The sequence below is a fragment of the Punica granatum genome, chromosome 3, assembly GCF_007655135.1.
Source record: "Punica granatum isolate Tunisia-2019 chromosome 3, ASM765513v2, whole genome shotgun sequence".
NCBI classification, from domain to species: Eukaryota; Viridiplantae; Streptophyta; class Magnoliopsida; order Myrtales; family Lythraceae; genus Punica; species Punica granatum.
In genome coordinates this window covers 15,977,930-16,000,164 of record NC_045129.1, presented here as the reverse complement: position 1 = coordinate 16,000,164, position 22,235 = coordinate 15,977,930, and the positions used below count along the sequence as shown (strand labels likewise).

The 22,235-nt window shown below is 42.7% G+C and overlaps 1 protein-coding gene across 1 annotated transcript; it reads right to left on the bottom strand.

The window, feature by feature from the left end:
- Nucleotides 1-13,263: 13,263 nt before the first annotated feature.
- LOC116200420 lies at nt 13,264-14,214 on the bottom strand. The gene has a single exon (XM_031531266.1). The coding sequence runs from the start codon at nt 14,212-14,214 to the stop codon at nt 13,264-13,266; it is 951 nt and encodes a 316-aa protein (XP_031387126.1).
- Nucleotides 14,215-22,235: the final 8,021 nt, after the last annotated feature.

Genomic DNA, 22,235 nt, shown 5'->3' with positions numbered 1-22,235 from the left:
GGGAATGGATATTTTCTTTTGATTATTTTGAAAATGAATACTAGAATTTCACAATGATAATTAGATTGGTGGATAAGCATTGGACAAGAATAATTATGGATAGCTAACCATACAAGAAAATATTAGGCGCGGGGACGTGGTTCCAATTCACTAAGGTGATACGAACATTTATGGGCTCCATTAGAGAATGTGATTGGCTATACAACATCAATTGAAAGTTTACATATCCCATTAATGAATAATCAATATTGACATTACAAGCATGTAATGTTTTCTATGATTGCAATAGGGTTGATCTCGCGAGAAAGTGACTCTTTTAGTGAAGTTTCAAGTTCAAGTACCTCAGAAACTATATAGGAAAATACTCTCCTATTGGTCTACTTGTGCAGCCTGTGGGTTTACAAACATGAACAATAAAGATATTCAATCGGGTAAAATCCGGACGCCCGTAAGACCGATCCTAGTTAAATATGTAAATCCTTAGATAAGCATAAAACCTTTGTTGTGTGTCTTAACAGGACTTCCACGGGAGTTGAACAAGTCGGTATAAGTTGCACTAAGCCTTGTCACCGCCTACGGTCATGACCACCTAATCAAGTTCGACCACAAGGACATTAGACAATTTCTAGTCCAGTTGTTGCATGAAGAATACCAAGTTTGGCCCTTGATGCTGGCTTAGATCTAATATCACTTGTACAGGACCAGGCAAACCTCAAATGGCCATGGCTGGCGTCTCTGCCCTTCCCAGGCCAAACAACAACAGCAGCAAACCAAGGCTGGGGACTGTCAGCATTCCTCCATATAAAAGGAAAGTGGGAGATGGTCCGCGTGGCTCCGGATCCGACTGTGGATTTTTGGCTAGCTAGAAACCACATTATTCTTCTGTTTATTTTCTTAATAAGATCACGAGATATTTCTAATTTATTATTTTTGGCTAATTTGAATATAATCACGAGATACTTTTAGGGAGTTTTAAACTCTTACACTATACAAGTAAGGTCCGTCTGGTGAAAATTTAGCACACTAGTAAGTCAATTTTCATAATCTGTTTAAAAGTATTTTTATGTTTCAAAAAAAAAATCTCTAGCTATTTTCCTTTTTTCTTTTATAATTTTTCTTAGTGGGACAAATCGTTTTGGAGGAAGGTTATGGTTAATATGGGGCATAGCTTTTAACAAAAATGAATTCCCGCAAAACTGATTTCAAAATCTTTTAAGTAACATTACAATTTTCTTATTTTGACTTCACTAGTATTAATTTAAAATCATGTTAGGGCTATTTTCATGGTTTTAAATTGAAGAAATCCGTCCAAATAAAGTAAGATAAAAATAGAAAACATTTATTGGAGGACACCGAGTCATTATTCATATGATTTTATTAAAACTTCTTCTTTTTATTAACAATTTTATTAGAAGATCGAATAAAAGGGTTTTCCTGTGGGACTAATTTGAATGACTTAGCGCAGTCCTTTAATCAGAAGCAAGGATGGAAGGACGACCATTTGTTTACGTCATTGCGGACCCAATTTGGTTGTTTCCTAGTAAAGTCCTTCTGCCAAATAAATTATAACTAGTCATTATCAATCCGAGGCTTACCAAAGTTATCAGCTTGAGGTCGTTATAATGGTATTTGCCAGTTGTGGTTTAGCACCGATTGAGGTTCTATGAGGAAATTTGGCAATGTCTCATGCATCTTGCCGTCAAGTTTCAAAGTAGAGCTTGCCTTTTATTTGTGAATTTTGTTCAGTTAATTTCACAATAGTACTTCGTGGAGAAACAAAGGAGATTTTTCAACAATCAACGTGGATTGGCTCAAGCGGTTTGGCGATTCTTTTGCTTAAGCGAGGTCTCGGATTCGAGTTATTGTGAATGTAAAAAATTCATACTGAGCGTCGGGCCATCACTATGCCTCTCCCTCTTCTCTCTCTATTAGACGAGAGAGAGAAAGAGGCCTATGAATCTACGACGATGGCGGTGGCCCAACGTTAGCAATCACCGTACAATTGAGGTCACTGGCGAGAGGCAACCACCACCCCCTTTCTTCCTAGCTCTTTTATTTGACTTTGTTATAAAAAACTATAACTATTAGATATATAAGTCATTTCCCTTTCTTATCCCAGTCCCAAGCCATGGAATAGGCCAAACTTATTATTAGGATATTGAATATTCATAAGATTTAAAATCCCATGCCATTCCACCCTAATTTTTATCCCTATCTCAACAATCAAACAATGCCTTAAAGACAGTGCAGTGTGTTTAATTTTAGAATTAAGTTGAGTTGAGTTTTGATTTTAATTGGATTATAATTGGATTATAATGATTTTGTTGTTGAATTATGAGAAAAAATAGTGAAAAAGTAATGAATTGTTGAGAGAATTTAGTATTAAAAATTGAATTGAATGGTTAAAAAAAACTTTAAAAAAAAGAGAAAAAATAATAATTGTATTATTAATTTTTATTGTGTAGTGAGTAGAGTTAAAGTTAGAATTAAAATTTTAAAAATCGACACTAAATCAAACGGGTTGTATGTCCCAATTGTAGACCAAGGTTGTTTTGCAGCTATCTTCACTCTGTTTGTTCTTCCATATGCTCCAAGATTTTCCACAAGCCTATATATATTTGACATAGGGGTCTTATCTCAAAAAATGTTTCTTTTTGGAGCGCAATTTAATACTATTACTTTTCCCAATCCCCGTTACCAAACATGGCCAAGGAAGACGATTCATCACGCGTATTATTTTTGTAGGGTCAGTAAATAATTTCTGAAAAAAAAAGAAAAGGAATTAGGCTTCTGAACGAAGACAGCTGCGGCTCTCTCTCTCTCTCTCTCTCTCTCTCTCTCTCTCTCTCTGATCTCTATATCATGCGCGGGTAGGGAGCATAGAGTGGATGATAGATAGAAGACGAAGAAGATCAGTAAAAGCGTGCTGCCTTCAAATGATGAATTCACATCTGAAAAAGCTGCCTGTACTCAAAATCAGTTCTTCACTTACTATGTTGCCAACCATATCTACCTATCTTATATAATGTATGCATATTGTACATATATAGTGAATATAATTATATATGCAGTTCTGCTTTCTCCCCTTTCTGCCTCCTTTGTATTTTTCCCCTTAGAATTTCTTCGTTACAAAATGATGAGCCAAACAGAAAAAAACATGACCACACTTGGGAGGGGGGACCTGAAACAAAACCAGATCCTATATATGGTTTTATTGAATCTATACTAATAGAAGGCAAATTCTATAATGAAATGTCAAATTAAGTTTCATGGTAGAATGTTCGCTTTTTTAGTCCTTTTAATATTAAAGACAACGTTTTAGTTCATAGAACTTTCAATGGCGTCACAAATTCATTGTGTCACATGTAAAACACAATAAAATTGGAGGGTTACTTACGTGTCGATGGCGCGTACATAAATTAAACCCGCTTACACGCCGATGGCGTATCGCTAATTTGTTCTGCTTATATTAGACAAGCTTTCTTTAAAAATCGATTTTTATGGTCTAGTTCGGTGATGTAGCGATGATGAGTGACGTGTTGGAATATGATTGGTACATGTGGTGAGAAGATTCGAGAACAGTGGTATAGTATTGTAGGTAAAAATTGTAAAATAAAAACATAAAGGACTAGAAATACTAGGTTAAAATATGTAAATAATGAACGGATGAGAATAAAAATTGATAGGATATAATGGCTAAAATTAATGTTCCATCATAGAACACAAGTTGGGATTGCATTGTAGAATTTACCATTAATATAAGGACAAAACTCTAATTTGGTCTCACTTTCCTTCCCAAAATGCTTATTTTACAAATTATGCCATGAGTAATGATCATTATGTTAAGATTGAGAATAACTGCATTACGTTTCTTTTGATGTTCAATCTTGTCTTTTTCAGTCTTATCATTTATGAGGCAATATATGTTTTATTTGGTCCTTTAATTAATCTAGCAGTTAAATTTCGTTGATATGACTAATAACTTGATACCACGTGTAATTTTTTTCTTTTTCAGGATAAGTCACCAGTAAGAATTTTTGAATCTATGATGTTTTTAAAATATTTAACTTTAATTTCAAGAAAAATCGAAAAAATTGAAAAAAAAATCGAACAAATTGGAAAAGAAAAAAGAATAGAGCCACTGAAGGAGAGAGGGGTCGACTGTTTCATCGCTTTTGCTTTTAAATTAAATACTGTAATTATTTAGCTATTCTATTTTTTAAAATAAAAATAAAGATTTTTTAAATGCTATATAAAAAATGTACACGTGGCATTAAGATCGCAGCCACATCGGCAAAATTCAATTGCTAGATTAATTAGAAGATCAAATAAAAAACGTTTCTGGTAACGTAAAGAAATCCAGAAAAACAAAAACAAAAAAAGGACAAAATTAAACATTAAGCCCAATGTAAAGGATAAAAGTGTACTATTTCCTCAAGATTAAAAATATAAATCATAAAAATAACTACTCATTCTCTCTCCCACGTCTTCCATGATCCCTATTCGGAAGAAAAATCGTGGCTCTCTCTCTAAATGAATTATGGCCAGCTAAGTACTGTTGCGCTTTTTGATTTTTATTTGCCCTTCTTTTGTCGTAATTTTGTTAGACATTATTTTTTTTTCTATATACTTCGTCTATATTATTATATTATATTATACTATTATAAAAGAAGAAGCAAACATTTTGTCTAACTTCTCTTTCCTAATTTATCCATATGAGAAATTCTCAAATTACTAAGAACTTTGATTTAGAGTTAAAATAGTAAAATCACGTGCAACTACAACCTACCCAACTTCTCAAAGCATGTCCAATGGGGCTGTGGACCCATTTTGGGTCAGGTCAGCAAAATGGGCACATCCCATCTCGCTGCTTCATTGGAGCCCCGGTGGAAAACGGGACCTTTTCGATAGCCCCAATGGCGTGGAACGATGCCACGTGTGCAATAGCGGGCCCACTCGACCTGCTACTGCAGTGTGCTTTTTTCCTAAAATTAGAAGAGCCAATAGGCTCTCTAACAGCGAACGACTCCTTCATATTTTTCTAAAACAGGTGGGTCCCACATAACAATCGTAAAATTTCAAAAATGGGATAAAAATTGGGATCGAATATCTGAGGAGTGAGTCCCATTTTTCGAGGGTTTAATTTCGGTTAGCGTGGCGTTTACATGGCACCAAAGTACATTGTAAAAATGAGACTTGATACTAATCATTGAATATTTTCTCAATTCCTCTACTTTTTCTCTCACCTTCTCTCCTCTTTCTCCTCTCTATTTGCTTCGGACGATAACTTTCTTCCAAATAATACTTGCGCAATTTATTTATTATTTACATATTAATGATAATTATATTATTTTATCATATATCAACAAAAATTGTAAATTGATTGGAAGGAGCACACACCCAATATTTTGTTAAATTCATAGTTGAATATCGATTTCATTTATTGTCGTGATAGACGAATAAAGAATATATATATTTCTTAATATTATCTGATTTTAGCAATTGAAGTAAATGTATTAAGTTCACAATCTAATATGTTATATTGTTCATGTTCTTGACAGCCATTTTATTACTTTGATAGTAAAACTAAAGAGAAAATTGTAAGTATGTGTAATATTGCTGTATACTTTTCGATGGATTTTATCTCTCCGTTTCACTCAACTAAAGACGTTGAAATGGTCATCACCAAAGGATAGGAGTGAAAGAACCATTAAGAAAGGCCATCTTATTTGGTCTAAGAAGAATTTGTCCTTGTATACCACGGCCATGTTAGAGGATATTTAAGAGATTTACGAATACTTTAATATACATTTCCAATTTTAGATTGGTTATGCATCTATCTATCTATTTATTAGAAGTTTTTAAAATTGACTCTCACGAATTTGTCCAATGAAAAGACTCGTTCATGCGACAACAGTTTGCCATATAAGCTTCTATGAAATTTTCGCAGCACGTGGTGGATCGACTCTTCGAATCCTTTGTGGTAAAGTTGAGTGGCATCAAAATATTCTTAAACGAGGTCCCAACAGTGGCTGCGAGTCGAGCTCGTCCAGTAGGAGAGATAAGTGTTCGGGTAATAATGGCTTTGCATCTGTAGAAGATATTTTGTCCCGCGAAAAGCAAGGTTATAATACTCTACCTTGATACTTTTGATCTCTTGCATTTCCTTTTGGTAATTTTGATGTGCATAAAATATTTTATTAAAATATTAGTTGAATCTCCTGAAAATAGTAAAAGGGTATCTTGTAGGCATATTATTGCTAGAAGTTACAGATAAGATATTCATGCTCTATCATGCTTTTAACTGGCCACGTTCTACAACAATATGTTGTAGATATGTATATAAAATTGGGGCAACCTAGGATTACAGCAAAACTATACCAAGCCGTTGTGGATAGTGTTCTATCTAGAGAGAAGCATGGGAAAAACTATACCAAGCCATTGTGAATCTTCTTCTTCTTCATGGGAAAAACTATACAAAGCCATTGTGGATTATTATTATTATTATTATTATTAATTTCCTTTGTGATATATAATGATGTTTGAATAAATAATTATTTGACTGGCATAATATTGCTCTTTTGTTAAGTAGCTCAGTAAGACCCGAATCAAATTCAAGAGTTTTTCGTGCAAAGTTAGATGATTTGAAGGACCAGTTGTTTAAGAAGCAAATTTTTCGAGGTTGCTGCACATATGCATGTGGTTGACTTTCAAAAAAAAGGTCTGTCGCATGCTATTGATCTCTTCAAACCTCGTCACAGAATTAGCAACGCAAACCAATTTGATCATTTTGTTTGTGCTGACATCCCAGATGAGCAACACTACCCTAACCTTCATCAGAAAGTTATTAAGCATATGGAGAATTAGTTAGAAAGAATTTATGTATGTGGGGGAATATGTGCAAAAATCACTACCCAAGGCCTTTTTCTGAAAGAACAATACCAGGAAAGATTCATATCCCATATATACGAGGCGCTCGGACAGTCTTATGGTCTCAGTTCGCAAAGCTGTGCTTGATAATAGATGGTTTGTCCCTTATAACCCATATCTTTTGCAGAGATATGATTGCCACATGAATGTAGAGATTTGTTCGGGTTTAAAGGCATTTAAATATCTGTACAAATACAACTACAAAGGACATGACAAGGTTGCGTTTAATTTAGATTCTTTTTTCAGGAGGAAATGTTGTTGATGAAATTCGTCAATTTCAAGATGCACGATGGGTTTCACCACAAGAAGCTGTCCGGAGGATTTTTGAGTTACAGGTACATCTTCCTAACACACACTTTGTCTCATATGTCGAACATCAAACCTCGAAAGAATTATTTATGCTAATTCAGCCTCACAAACAATTTAATGTAATGCATCATGTTGTCACCTTATGATAGGTACATCTTCCTAATAGGTAGTTTGTCTCTTATGCCGAACATCAAGACCTCGAAAGAATCCTTTATGTTGATTCTGCGTAAAGTAGCTGTGCGCACCCGAATTTCGTCTCGTCGGGGCACGTATGCGCGCGCCTATGCTACGCGGCTTGGAGTGTCCATCTTCCCGGGACGCGCGACAGACGCACGTGAGAAGGAGCCGCCACTACCTGTTTACGACCCGAAGGTCGAGGGCCGGTGAGTTGCCCGGGCCTAGGGGTACGGAGTACACCTAATTGCTAAGGCCTATGATCTGTACGGAACCAAAAATTCTGAATTCGGGGGTTCTATTATGTGTGGGTCTATATTCCGCATGCCCTTTCGGTACTCTAGCTTGTCTAGACTTGCCATTTTAATTTAATTACCGCTTAATTAAGTTCCGCTCATCTTATGCATTTTGACACCGTAAATTCGAAGAAACACTCTGACCGTCCACTCTCCGATCGGGATTCTTACATGAATAAATGTACAATATAAATCCTTACATTGTCCTCTCAAATAAATAAAAATTACAACATCTGAATCCCGATCGGTTCGCACTCGGTCATTATTACACTCGTGCTCACTGTGTGGTTTGAAAAGACTGAAACTGAAATTAAGAGGCGCACTCAGTGTTTAGGGGAGTAGATCCCGTAATCTATTATTGGAGCGTTGGACCCCATGTGGATCGTGTCCTAAAGGATCAGGCTCGACCCGCACAACAAATAATTGTAAAAACGTAACAAGCCAAGCTCAAATAAACAAACTACGGGGTTTTGTTATCGCCAAATTTACATGAATTAACTGATTATTAACCGAGGTATCTTGGCATACAAATCCTACCTTAAAACAAACAAAAGGAGTGATAGATAGGGCATGTAACATTCAACATTATTTTAACGGACCCGACAGATGTGATGTCCATAGTCAAGTCTCGAATGTGTGGGTTGTTTTTAGATTATTCTGTATCGCGACAATATGCCTTTTACAGATTAAAAGTATTTTCACCTAAAACCCAAAAACTTAACCCTCTATTTGACTATTGCCCATGTTTGATTTAAGCCGAGTTTGAGATTAATCTGTTTTTTTTTTTCATGTTTTACCCGTTCTAAACACAAACCTATACTAGAGTGACGGCAGAACAAAAACCGATAGTCATCCCCTTTGAATCGAAAAATATGTGTATGTATGAAAAATCAAGATTACGTAGCACGTATCTCGATACTTTTGAAATTTTGAATTTAAAAAAAGGAGTGACTAACAGTTCGTGAACTATCGACGCGATTACAGATTATTAATCGGTTCGTACAATTCATTTAAAAGAGTCAAGTGATGTAATTTAGTCAAATTTAACGTCCCGATTATCCCGTATGTAGAATTTTAGGTTAATTAGAAATTTTCCGAATGCTTTAATTTACGGGTTTCGAGTCGTCGAGATAGCCATTAGTTGACCGCCCGATAAACTCTAATTTCCGACATTATCATGTTGTACACATATAATTACAAAAATAAAATATTTAAATGGGGCACATATATTGTCGGTGGGTGATCCAAGTAGGAAAGGGTCGGATATTTTTAGAAAATGTCCAGGGGACTGAATTGAACGATTTCAAAAGAACAGGGACTGATTTGAAAATTCTAAAATATTGGGGACTGATTTGAAAATTCTAAAACATTGGGGACTGATTTGAAAATTCTAAAAAATTGGGGACTGTGTAAAAATTACTGAAAATGCCCTAGGACTTATTTGAAATGAATTTGAAAATCTGGACTAAACTGAAAACAAAAAATGGCCCCAGGACTAAACTGAAACAACTTGGAAAGTTACTTGGGATTCTTGAAAAATTATGGGAAGTCCAGGACTGATTGGAAAATAGTAAAATGACTGGGACTTGATTGAAAAGAATTTTTGAAATTCGGGGCAGATCTGAAAAGGGTGAAAAATGGTCCCGGGACTAAACTGAAACAATTTGAAAAGTTCTTTGGGATTCTTGGAAAAATTCTGAAAAATCCAAGGACTGATTGGAAAATAATAAAATGACCGGGACTTGATTAAAAATAATTTTTAGAGTTCGGGGCAGATCTGAAAAAAGTGAAAAATGGCCCCGGGACTAAACTGAAACAACTTGGAAAGTTCTTTGGGATGCTTGAAAAATTCTGAAAAATCCAAGGACTGATTGGAAAATAGTAAAATGATCGGGACTTGATTGAAAATAATTTTTAGAGTTCGGGTCAGATCTGAAAAAAATAAAATGAGTCCTCTGGACTGAAATGTGACAAAACGGAAAGTTCGTAAAATCGAGTTCGGACCAAATCCGATCACCCACGCGACCCAAGAACACTCATTTCACATTATATCCATCAAGCAAGCATTAATATTCAGGAAATGAGCCCTAGTCATGCCACTAAGTCGAGAATTTACTTAGTCCGGAAAGTTGAGGGGCTTCTCTGTAAAATAAAAAAAATCGCCGAACAATCGGGTCGGATCGGACTAGCCCGCCCGAAGGAGAAACCGCCCGGGAGAGACGCTGGGTCGAACTGGAGCGTTGGGCCGAGCTTCTGGGCTGGATCTGCGAAGCAAGAATTGGGCCGATGCCCGTTAACTGAAAGGTGGTCGAGGTCTGAGGAGGACGGCGGCGATGGCGCCGCGGGGGGCGGTTTTCTCCCCTGGAAGTCGCGGCGACGGCACGAGAGGGCGCGGGAGATGGCTCTGGACACCGCCGACGCTTCGCCGAGGTCAATCTGGGCCTCACCGGAGTTAAAGCGGTTGGGATCGGGGAGAATTTTGGGGTTTTCCGGCGAGGGTTTCCGAACTCAATCGATCTTCAAATCCGCCAAATCGAGACCCAATTTCTCGTTTCTTTCTTTTGGGTTCTGTTTGCCTTCCTCCGAATTGTATTTCTGTTTCATTTAATTGCAATTCCATCCCCTTTTCCGTTAAGATTTCGGCCGATTTGGCGGAAAATCGCGGAAATCCGCGATATTGGGAATCCTGGGCCAGCGGGGTCGCGGGCAGCCGGTGAGCGCTGCCCGGCCTGCCCGAATCGAATCTTTTTTTTTTTAAAAAAAAAGGGCCGGTAGGTCACGGGCAGCCAGTCAACGCTGCCCGGCCTTCCCGGGATTTGAAATTTTTTTTTTATTTTTTTTAGAAAAGGTAATAAATTGGAAAAATGACGATTTTGCCCTCCTGGAGCCGATAGACCGAAATGGGGTGCTGACAGCTTGCCCCTCTTTGGTCGTGTGCTCGGATAGAGGATGCAGGCAAAGACCAAAAGAAGCACCCCGTCTGCTCTCGGCGACCGTCCTGGCGTCTTTCCCCATAGCCACTTGTTCTCTCTGGTTTTGGATTCACGGGAGGGAGTTGGATAAACGTATGTACCTGAAAGCAGTGAAGAGGTGGTTTATGGATCCAAAAGCAATAAAGGTGGGCTTATGGCCTTGAAAGCAATAAAGATGGGTTTACGGGCCCAAAGAAAGTAAAAAGGTGGGTGTCCAAACTCAAAGCAATAAATGTGGGTGTCCAAACCCAAAACGGTAAAGGATGGGTGTCCAAACCCAAAGCAGTAAACGGTGGGCGTCCAAACCCAAAGCAGTAAATGTGGGTGTCCAAACCCAAAGCAGTAAAAGGTGGGTGTCCAAACCCAAAGCAGTAAAAAGTGGGTGTCCAAACCCAAAACAGTAAAAAGTGGGTGTCCAAACTCAAAGCAATAAAAGGTGGGTGTCCAAACCCAAAGCAATAAATGGTGGGTGTCCAAACCCAAAGCAGTAAAAGGTGGGTGTGCAAACCCAAAGCAGTAAATGTGGGTGTCCAAACCCAAAGCAATAAATGGTGAGTGTCCAAACCCAAAGCAATAAACGGTGGGTATCCAAACCCAAAGCAGTAAAAGGATTCGGTCATCGAGGATGGCCCGAGAACGCGAGAGAGTTGACTTGGGCCCGTTGATGCTGACGGATTTGTCAGATGATGGTGCTAGGTGCCTCCTTGAGGACGTTTCGCTCGAGTTTGAGATTGCGATCTTGTCGTATGAGGCAGATATGAGTCCATCAGAGGGAGACGCCTCTTAGGATCCACATGCCCGTACCTGCAGAGGAGGATGGTAGCTAACGGCCGTTGTCAGTCGCGTAAAACTGGTGGAATTACGATGTGCAAAGGAAATCTATGTAATGATGTTTCGGGGATCTGAATTGGTGGCCATTTGAGGGGTGGCCGTGTCCCGAATTCATGTTTGACCAAAAGAAAGGCTTTTCGTAAAATGAGGGCATGGCCCACAGAGCTTTGAGTAAAGGTAAATGGAAGGATCTTTAGGATCCTCCAAATCAAGGATACGACGATTCAACTCCATTTCGAGGCGTATCTCGAGCCTTGAGAGTCGAAGAGAGTTTGCTTGCGTTGAGGACTGCCAAACCACTACTAGTTGTAGCTTCACGAGGGGTGCTGCTGTTCTTTCGTGGTTGAACCGACAATTGCCCATAATTTTTGCCCAGGCCGCAAAACGCATGACGACCTGACAGGGTATTTTATTTTGACTTTTCTCTCATGAATGCTCTCCTTTTACTACGACCGTCCAAGAAGGGTCCGATCGCATCTCTCGATTCCTCTAACTTTTGCCTAGACCGCCCTTTGCGGGTTTTCAGCCTAGCAAGGATATGATTTATGCTCTCCTTTTGCCACGGCTCCCCTTTGCGGGATTTTAAGTCGTGCCCCTCGTTCCCTAACTTTTGCCTAGGTCGCCTCGAGGAGGTTTTCAGCCTAGCGGGAAATTTATTCTTTTCTCTCAAAGGTGATCTTAGATGGAAAGAGTACAGGTGCTGATGACAAGATGCGTTGAGGCGATATGAGCATGGGGTCTGAAGAATACAGAAGAAGACAAAGGTCGGAAATGTGGCTTGCTACCTGCGGGGACATAAAAAGGCTGCAGAATGACGAAGAAGGCTATCAGGGATAGTACTTCTTGAGGGCGTCAGCGTTGACTGGGAGTGCGTTTTCGGTCCCATCCATGTCACTTAGGATAATTGCCCCTCCAGAGAAGGTTTCCCTGACGACAAAAGGTCTGTCATACTTGTATGCGAACTTGCCCCGGGAGTCAGGTGTAATGTGAAGAACCTTTCGCAGGACAAGGTCACCAGGGTTGAACTCGCGGTGGCGGACCCTTGCATTGAACGCTCGGGCCATTCTTTATTGGTAACATTGGCCGTGGCATAACGCCGTTAGCCGCTTCTTGTCGCTGAAATTGAGCTGTTCGTAGCGCTGCTTTGCCCATTCTACTTCTTCGAGCTCGAACTCGGCAAGGACTCTCATGGAAGGAATCTCCACTTCGATTGGGAGGACTGCTTCCATGCCGTAGACCAAAGAGTACGGAGTTGCCCTAGTTGAAGTGCGGATAGATGTTCGGTACGCTAAGAGAGCAAAATGGAGAATCTCGCGCCAATCCTTACAGGTCGCCGTCATTTTCTCGATGATCTTCTTGATGTTCTTGTTCGCAGCTTCCACCGCACCGTTCATTTGAGGACGTTACGGTGTGGAGTTACGATGCTGCACTTTGAATTGCTCGCAGAGCTCATCGATAATCTTGTTGTTCAAGTTCTTAGCGTTGTCAGTGATGATTGTCGCGGGAACTCCGTATCGGGCGATGATGTTGCACTTGAGGAAACGTGCCACAATCTTTGCGGTGACCGAAGCCAGCGTTATGGCCTCGATCCACTTGGTGAAGTAGTTGATTGCCACCAAAATGAAAAGGTGTTCGTTGGATGCTTTGGGATTGATAGGGCCGATCACATCTATGCCCCACATTGAAAAGGGCCACGGGGCTGCCATCGGATGTAGCTCATTGGGGGGTGCTTTGATCTGGTCGGCGTAGACCTAGCACAAGTGGCAGTGTAGGACGTGTTTGGCGCAGTCGGCCTCCATGGTGGACCAGAAGTAACCCAAACGCATAAGTTTCTTAGCGAGCATGAGCCCGCTCATGTGGGGTCCGCAACTTCCCTCATGTACCTCTCCCATAAGGCGTTGTGCTTCAATTTCATCGACACACCGGAGTAGTGTGGCATCGAAGGAACGGCGATAAAGGACCTCTCCACTCATGAAGTAATGTGCTACGAGTCGCCGAAGTGTTTTTTTGTCGCGCCTGTTGGCGAATGTCGGGTATTGGCCGGTTTGCAGAAAATGTTTGATGTCTTCATACCACGGCTGTTCGTCAGTTGCCTCGATTGCGTCGCAGTGAGCAGGGCCCTTGGCAATCTTGATTTCGAGTGGCTCAATGAGATTTTCTTTCGTGATGCTCACCATGGATGCGAGTCTCGCAAGTGCATCTGCAAATTGGTTCTTAATGCGCAATGTGTATGTGAATGAGATTTTCTTGAAGTTCTCTGCTAGATACTCGTGATATGGTACTAGCTTTGCATCATTCGTCTTCCTTTGCCCCAACGTCTGGAAAATTGTAAGCATAGAATCGCCGAACACTTCTAGTTCCTTCACCTTGAAGTCGATCGCCGCTTGCAGGCCGATGATGCATGCTTCGTATTCGGCCACGTTATTAGTGCAGGGGAAATCAACCTTTGCTGCAACCGGATAATAGCGTCCGTCGGGGGATATCAGTACTGCACCAATGCCGGACCCAGTGGAATTTATTGCGCCATCGAAATACATCCTCCATGCGAATTTGTTCTCCTCACTGTCCACTTGGAGAATCCCTTCGTCCGGAAAGTCAGAGTTGATCGGCGTATCGTCTTCGATTGGGAACTCCGCTAAATGATCCGCAATTGCCTGCTCCTTAACTGATGTGCGGGGCACGTATTCAATGTCATATTCCATCAGCTGACATCGCCACTTTGAAATATTCTTCATGGAAGATGGACTATCGAGCAAGTACTTCAGGGGATCCGCTTTTGACAATAAGCGGATAGTATGATAGAGAGTGTATTGCCGAAGCCTCTGCATGACCCACACCAGCGCGCAACACATCTTCTCAATCTCCGGGTAGTTGGACTCCCCTTCGGTGAACTTCTTGCTTAAATAGTAAATGGCATGTTCTGCGTGCGTGGACTCGTCTTCCTGCCCTAACATGCATCCAAGGGATTGCCGGCGCACTGTCAGATAGAGAACAAGAGGGCGATCTGGAGTAGGCGGGACCAATACCGGGGATTGAACCAAGTATGCCTTGATAGTGTCGAAGGCCTTCTGACATTCTTCGTCCCACTTAATCGCTGCATTTTTGCGAAGCAAGCGAAAGAGTGGTTGACATTTGCCTGTCAGGTTTGCAATGAAACGCGCAATGTAGTTTAGTCGTCCCAGGAAGTCTCGTACTTCATGGACTGTCGATGGTGGAGGTAACTCCCTGATTGCCTTCACCTTGTCGGGATCGACCTCGATGCCTCGTTCGCTGACCACGAATCCTAACAGTTTCCCTGACTTGGCGCCGAATGTGCACTTTGCCGGGTTAAGTCAAAGCTTGTATTTCTTAAGTCGGTCGAAGAGGCGTTTTAGATTAACGAGGTGATCCTCTCCTTCTTTTGATTTAGCAATCATGTCGTCGACATAGACCTCAATATCTTTATGCATCATATCGTGGAATAGCGTGACCATGGCCCTTTGGTATGTTGCCCCGGCATTTTTGAGGCCGAAAGGCATGACTCGGTAACAGAAAGTGCCCCACATTGTGATGAACGTCGACTTGATCTTGTCCTCATCGGCCATCCGAATCTGGTTGTACCCGGAGAAGCCATCCATGAAGGAGAACAACGTATGGCGTGCTGTGTTGTCAACTAAGACGTCAATGTGAGGCAGGGGGAAGTTATCCTTGGGGCTAGCCTTGTTGAGGTCCCGATAGTCGACGCAGACTCTGACTTTTCCATCTTTCTTCTTCATAGGCACGATGTTCGCCACCCACTCAGAGTAATTACAAACTTCCAGGAAGCCCGCGTTGATTTGCTTAATGACCTCTTCCTTAATGCAGAGGAGAAGGTTGGCTCGCTGACGCCGTAAGTGCTGCCGTTTGGGTGGAAACCTCTCCGTATCGAGCAGAAGGAAGTGCTTAACTATTGAGGGATCCAAACCTGGCATGTCAGCGTAAGATCAAGCAAAGACTTCTTGGTACTCATTGAGGAAATCGATCATTCGGGCCCGCTGTGTGAGGTCGAGGCTCGTCCCGATCTTTAGGATGTGAGGCTCTTCTTCGGTACCCACGTTGAACTCTTCTGTCGGCTCAATTGAAGTGAATTGACGGTTCTCAAGACGGCGCAAACTCTCCTCTATCTCGGGCACTCGACCATCTTCGTCGAGTCCTTCCCCGAAGTATATGGGTCGGGACTCTTCGAGGTGTTCCTCGGATAAGTTCGAATCGACGTGTCGAAGATTTGGATTCGACTGGAGCCTGGCAATTCAAACGAATAGTCTTAGAAATTTAGAGCGTTGCGAGATAAGTGAAAGAAAGGAGAAAGTAGACGCGAAAATTCAAAAATGCGTGCAGAGATTTTATTAATGGTGTAAGCATGAAGCCATAACAAAATCCCTCTTTCGTCATGTGGCTTATGGCTATACCGACACGCGGGGAAACATCAAACACTTAGATAGCCTTACACATCGGCGATTACAACCTAGTAGCGCGGGACTGAGGTCTAGTTGTTAAGCTCCTCATTCTCCTGTGCGGGACGGATATGGACCCCTAAAGGAGTCTCCTCAGTGACGGCACATATGGCTGACAGATCGACAGGCTCGTCCTCTAAAGCCGAGAAGGGGCCGTCAAGAGTACCTCCGATGACGTGCAGCGGTGCGGGAAAAAAGTGAGAGAGTGGGGGGAACCGAGATACCCCTGTTGATCTTCCCATAATGCGCAGCGAGATGGTGGAGGTGCATGCCCCTGCGGGCCTCGATAATCTTGTGGCAGGAAGGGCGAAAACCGAGTCCCCTCCTGTTCTTGTACTTTTTAATCTCGATGGGGCAATTGATCCCCTGCCCCTGTGCTCCGAGCTCGGTACCGGGAACGTAGTTTTGACGCAGAAGGACCTTCCCGCCCATGCGGTCAGCACGAGACGGACGGACATCCCCATAGTCCCGAATAACTGAGATGGTCTCGAATGAATGGAATGGGAGGTTCTCGTCGTCTCCGATGCTAATATAGGGTACAACCGTTTCCTTATAGATGGCGTAGTCCTCTTCACCCTTGACCGTAAAGAGTCGACCCTCCGTGATGAACTTGATCCATTGGTGCAGGGACGAGGGAACAGCTCCAGCTGAGTGGATCCAGGGTCTTCCTAGGAGCAAGCTGAAAGCATTCGGGATGTCAAGGACCTGAAATGTGACGCTGAATGAGCACGGGCCGACATCGATCAAGAGGTCAATCTCCCAATTCACTTCCCTCCGTGAGCCGTCAAAGGCTCGAACCGCGGTTTTGCTCGAGCGGACGCGGTTGAGGTCCACATTCATTTGCTTCAACGTGGACACTGGGCAAACATTGAGGGCGGAGCCGTTGTCGATCATGACCCGGCCAATGACAAAATTGTTCCACTTGCAGATGATGTGCAACGCCCGTGAGATTGCCCATCCTTCGGAGGGGAGCTCGTCATTTGAAAATGAGATGGCATCGGAGAAAATCGAGCTGACGGTCTCTTCAATCCGATCCGGGGCTGTCTCCTTGGGAACCTGTGCTGCGGTAAGGACTCGTAGGAGGGCTTCTCGGTGTGGCTCCGAACTCAAGAGGAGAGCGAGTAGCGAAATATGAGTTGGAGACTTACCCATTTGTTCTACTACCTTGTACTCGCTCGCCTTGATCACTTTCATGAAAGACTCGGCTTCTTCTTCGGTCACCTTCTTCTGCGGGATAGGTGGGGCTTCCAGAGCAGCTCCAGATGCAACGGGAGCCTTACCCTTGCCTGCGATCTCCGGGTTCGTGTACACCCGGCCCGAGCGTGTCACGCCCATGACACTGAACTGCTGCTCAAGGTTCCCGACACTTCCTTCGTAGGTCCAGGGGACCTTGCTGTCCTGGTACGGCTCGCGAGCGGGGACTTCTATTATGAACGGGCTATGAACCCTACGGTGGCTTCCGCGGGAACATACTCGATTACAAATGGAGCAGGGCCCTCCTGTTGGCTCTCGTCCTCCCTCATAGTGCAAACACTGATCATATTGATGGTGGGCCCCGAGCTCGACCCGTGATCAGGGAAAGGGTTAGCTTGCACGTTCGGGGGCCTAATGACATTGAATGAGATCTTTTTATTATTGATCAACTTCTGAACCTCCTCCCGCAATTTCCAACAGTTGTCGGTGGTGTGACTGGGAGTACCTGAGTGGTACTCGAAGTGTAGACTCTGATCCTAGTTTTCCGGAATGAAACTGGGACCCGGAACCGTGGGTCGGATCATGTCGCCGGCTAATAGTTGCCTGTATATGTGGGAGAGTGGGGTAGGCAAGGGCGTGAACTGTATGCGCTACCGGGATTGCGTCGTACCGCTCTGTTGGCCCTGCGTGGCTGGGTTTTGCTATGCCAGCTGAGGAACTCTCGAAGCTGGGGGCCTATACTATTGGGTCGAAGCAGGGGGGTAGTGGTGGACAATTTGTTGCGGGGCCAGAAGAGCTGAGTAGTAAATTGGTTGAGCGGGGTGTTGAGACTGATAGTGTACAGTCGACGGAGCATATGCGAGAGTGGCAGGTGGCGTAGGTGTGAAGTTCACCGAGTACTGTTGAGATCCCGGGTGCCCTAGATTGACCGCATTAACCGAAGCTTCCTTTCCCCTTCTACCATTAGTAGGGGCTGCTACAACCGCTGTCTTCCTCGAGGACTCTCCCTCTCCCTTCTTTGCTGGACCCTCTAACCTTCCGAGTTTGATGCCCAGGTCTACTTGCTTCCCTGCCATAATCATCTCCGAGAAAGTAGACTTGTGGCCCATGAGATGAGAATAGTAAGCCCCCTTGAGAGTCCCATGAAACATTTGAATTTGCTGCGCTTCACAGATCGGGGGAAAATGTTTAGCTGCTTCCGAACGCCAATTCGTGGCGTAATCCTCAAACTTCTGCCCCTCTACCATTTCCATCGTGCTCAACTCGAGGAAGGATGGGGGCGTCTCCATGTTATATTGATACTGCTCAACGAACTTCTTGGACAGTTCGGCCAAGGAGGGGATGTCCTCCGCTCGGAGAGATATGAACCAATTAAGGGCCGGTCCTGACAGACTTTCCTAGAAAGTCGCGATGACGTTTCGCGTCCATCTTTACTGCTTTTCGGACTTCGCGTCCATGGACTTTGCGTCCATCTTTATTGTTTTTCGGACTTCGCGTCCACGGACTTCGTGTCCACAGACTTCGTGTCCATCTTTACTGCTTTTCGGACTTCGCGTCCATCTTTACTGCTTTTCGGACTTCGTGTCCATGGACTTTGCGTCCATCTTTACTGCTTTTCGGACTTCGCGTCCACGGACTTCGTGTCCACCTTTACTGCTTTTCGGACTTCGCGTCCACGGACTTCGTGTCCACCTTTACTGCTTTTCGGACTTCGCGTCTATCTTTACTGCTTTTCGGACTTCGCGTCCACGGACTTTGCGTCCATCTATACTACTTTTCGGACTTCACGTCCACGGACTTCGCGTCCACGGACTTCGCGTCCACGGACTTCGCGTCCATCTTTACTGCTTTTCGGACTTCGCGTCCACGAACTTGGCGTCAATCTTTACTGCTTTTCGAACTTCGCGTCCACGGACTTCGCGTCCATCTTTACTGCTTTTTGGACTTCGCGTCCATCTTTACTGCTTTTTGAACTTCGCGTCCACGGATTTCGTGTCCATCTTTACTGCTTTTCGGATTTCGCGTCCATGTTTACTGCTTTTCGGACTTCGCGTCCAAGGACTTTGCGTCCATCTTTATTGTTTTTCGGACTTCGCGTCCACGGACTTCGTGTCCACGGACTTCGTGTCCATCTTTACTGCTTTTCGGACTTCGCGTCCATCTTTACTGCTTTTCAAACTTCGCGTCCACGGACTTCGCGTCCATTTTTACTGCTTTTCGGACTTCGCGTCCATCATGTACTGCTTTCCGGATTTCGTGTCCGCATTTACAACTTTTCGGACTTCGTGTCCTCATTTGCTTCTTCCCGGACTTCGTGTCCGTATCTACTGCATTTCGGACTTCGTGTCCTCATTTACTGCTTTCCGGACTTCTTGTCCGTATCTGCATTTCGGACCTCGTGTCCACATTTACGGCTTTCTGGACTTCGTGTCCGCACCCAATTTCGATCCATCGGCTCCAGGGGGGCAAAATTGTCATTTTCCTATTTATCTTTTTTTTTGAAAAAAATTAATAATAATAATAATAAATAAATAAATAAATAAGAAGAAGAAAAACGAAAAAGAAAAAAAAGAAAGAAAAGTTTCGGGTAGGACCGGGCAGCGTTGATCGGCTACCCGTGACCCGCCGGCTGCCCGCGATCCCCGCCAGCCCAAAACCACCAAAATCGCGGTTTCCGCGATTTTCTCCAAAATCGGGCGAAATCTTAACGGAAACGGGGAAGAAATTGCAATTAAATAAACAGAAATGGAATTCGGATGAAAAGGAACACGACCCAGCAAGAAAAAACAGAAAATTGGCTCTCGATTTGGCGAATTTTGAAATCGGAGAACTCAGAACTTTCGCCGGAAAACCGCCACTTTTCCCCCCGATTCCGACTGATTAAGCGCCGGTGAGGTCCCGATCGACCACGGCGAAGCATCGGCGGCGCCCAGAGCTATCTCTCGCATCCTTTCCGACCCTCATCGCGGCGTCCAGGGGCGAGAACCGCTGCCCCCCGATCCCGACCGCCCTTGGCTAACGGGCCTCGGCCCAGTTCGTTTTTTCGCAGGTCCAGCCCAGAAGCTCGACCCATTTCTGCCCAACATCCCCAGTCCGGTCCAGCGCTCTTCCGGGCGGTTTCTCCTTCGGGCGGGCGATCCGATCCGATCCGACCCGATTGTCCGACGATTTTTTTTATTTACAGAGAAGCCCCTCAACTTTTCGGATTAGGTAAATTCTCGACTTAGTGGCATGATTAGGGCTCCTTTCCTAAATATTATTGCTTGCTTGATGGATATAATGTGAAATGAGTATTCTTGGGTGGCGTGGGTGATCGGATTTTTCCCGAACTCGATTTTACGAACTTTCTATTTTGTCACATTTCAGTCCAGAGGACGTATTTTATTTTTTTTAAGATCTACCCCCAATTTCAAAATTATTTTCAATCAAGCCCCGGTCATTTTTATTATTTTCCAATCAGTCCTTGGATATTTCAGAATTTTTCCAAGAATCCCAAAGAACTTTTCAAATTGTTTCAGTTTAGTCCCGGGACCATTTTTCACCCTTTTCAGATCTGCCCCGAATTTCAAAAATTCTTTTCAGTAAAGTCCCAGTCATTTTACTATTTTCCAATCAGCCCTGGAATTTCCAGAATTTTTCAACAATCCCTAGGAACTTTTCAAGTTGTTTCAGTTTAGTCCTGGGGCCATTTTTTTGTTTTCAGATCAATACCGATTTTCAAATTCATTTCAAATAAGTCCTAGGACATTTTCAGTAAATTTTTTACACAGTCCCATTTTTTAGAATTTTCAGATCAGTCCCCAATTTTTTAGAATTTTCAAATCAGTCCCCAATTTTTTTAAAAAATTTTCAAATCAGTCCCTGCTCTTTTAAAATCGTTTAATTCAGTCCCTTGGACATTTTCTAAAAATATCCGGCTCTTTTCTACTTGGATCACCCACCGACAATGTATGTGCCCCATTTAAATATTTCATTTTTGTAATTATGTGACCATGTCGGAAATTAGAGTTTATCGAGCGGTCAACTAATGGCTATCTCGAAGACTCGAAATCTGTAGACTAAAGCATTCGGTAAGTTTTTAATTAACCTAAAATTCTACATACAGGATAATCGGGACGTTAAATTTGGCTAAATTAAATCACTTGATTTCTTTAATTGGATTGCACGGATTGATTAATAATTTGTAATCGCGTCGACAGTTCAAGAACTGTTAGTCATGCCCTTTTCAAAATTCACAATTTCAAAAGTACCGAGATACGTACAACGTAATCTTGATTTTCATGCACACACGTATTTACCGATTCAAGGGCATGATTACCGGTTCTTGTCCTGCCGTAATCCTAGCATAGGTTTGTGTTTAGAACGGGTTAAAATATGGAAAAAAACAGATTAATCTCAAACTCAGCTTAAATCAAACATGGGCAATAGTCAAATAGAGTGTTAGGTTTTGGGTTTTAGGTGAAAATACTCTTAATCTGTAAAAGCCATATTGTCACGATACAGAATAATCTAAAAACAATCCACACATTCGAGACTTGACTATGGACATCACGTCTGTCGGGTCCGTTAAAATAATGCCAAATGCTACATACCCTATCCATCACCCTTTTTGTTTTTTTAAGGTAGGATTTGTATATTAAGATACCTCGGTTAATAATCAGTTAATTCACGTAAATTCGGCGATAACAAAACCCCATTGATTGTTTATTTGAGCTTGTTTGTTACATCTTTTGCACTTGATTGTTATGCGGATTGAGCCTGATCCCTTAGGACTCGATTCACACTGGGTCCAACGCCCATAACCGTCGATCACGGGATCCATTACCCCCATACACCGAGTGCGCATTTAATTTAATTTTCGGTCTTTTCCAAAATTATACGGTGAGTATGAGTGAAATCCTGGCCGAATGCGAACCGACCGGGATTTAGTCATTGTAGCTTGTCTTTTATTTATTTGAGAGAACAATGTAAGGTTTTATATTATACATATATTCATGTAAAATCCCGGTCGGAGAGCGGACGGTCAGAGTGTTTCTTCGAATTTATGGTGTCAAAAC

What these genes read in the sequence shown, in the direction of transcription:
- LOC116200420 (XM_031531266.1), bottom strand. Translation starts at nt 14,214, where the DNA reads ATGGAATATGACATTGAATACGTGCCCCGCACATCAGTTAAGGAGCAG.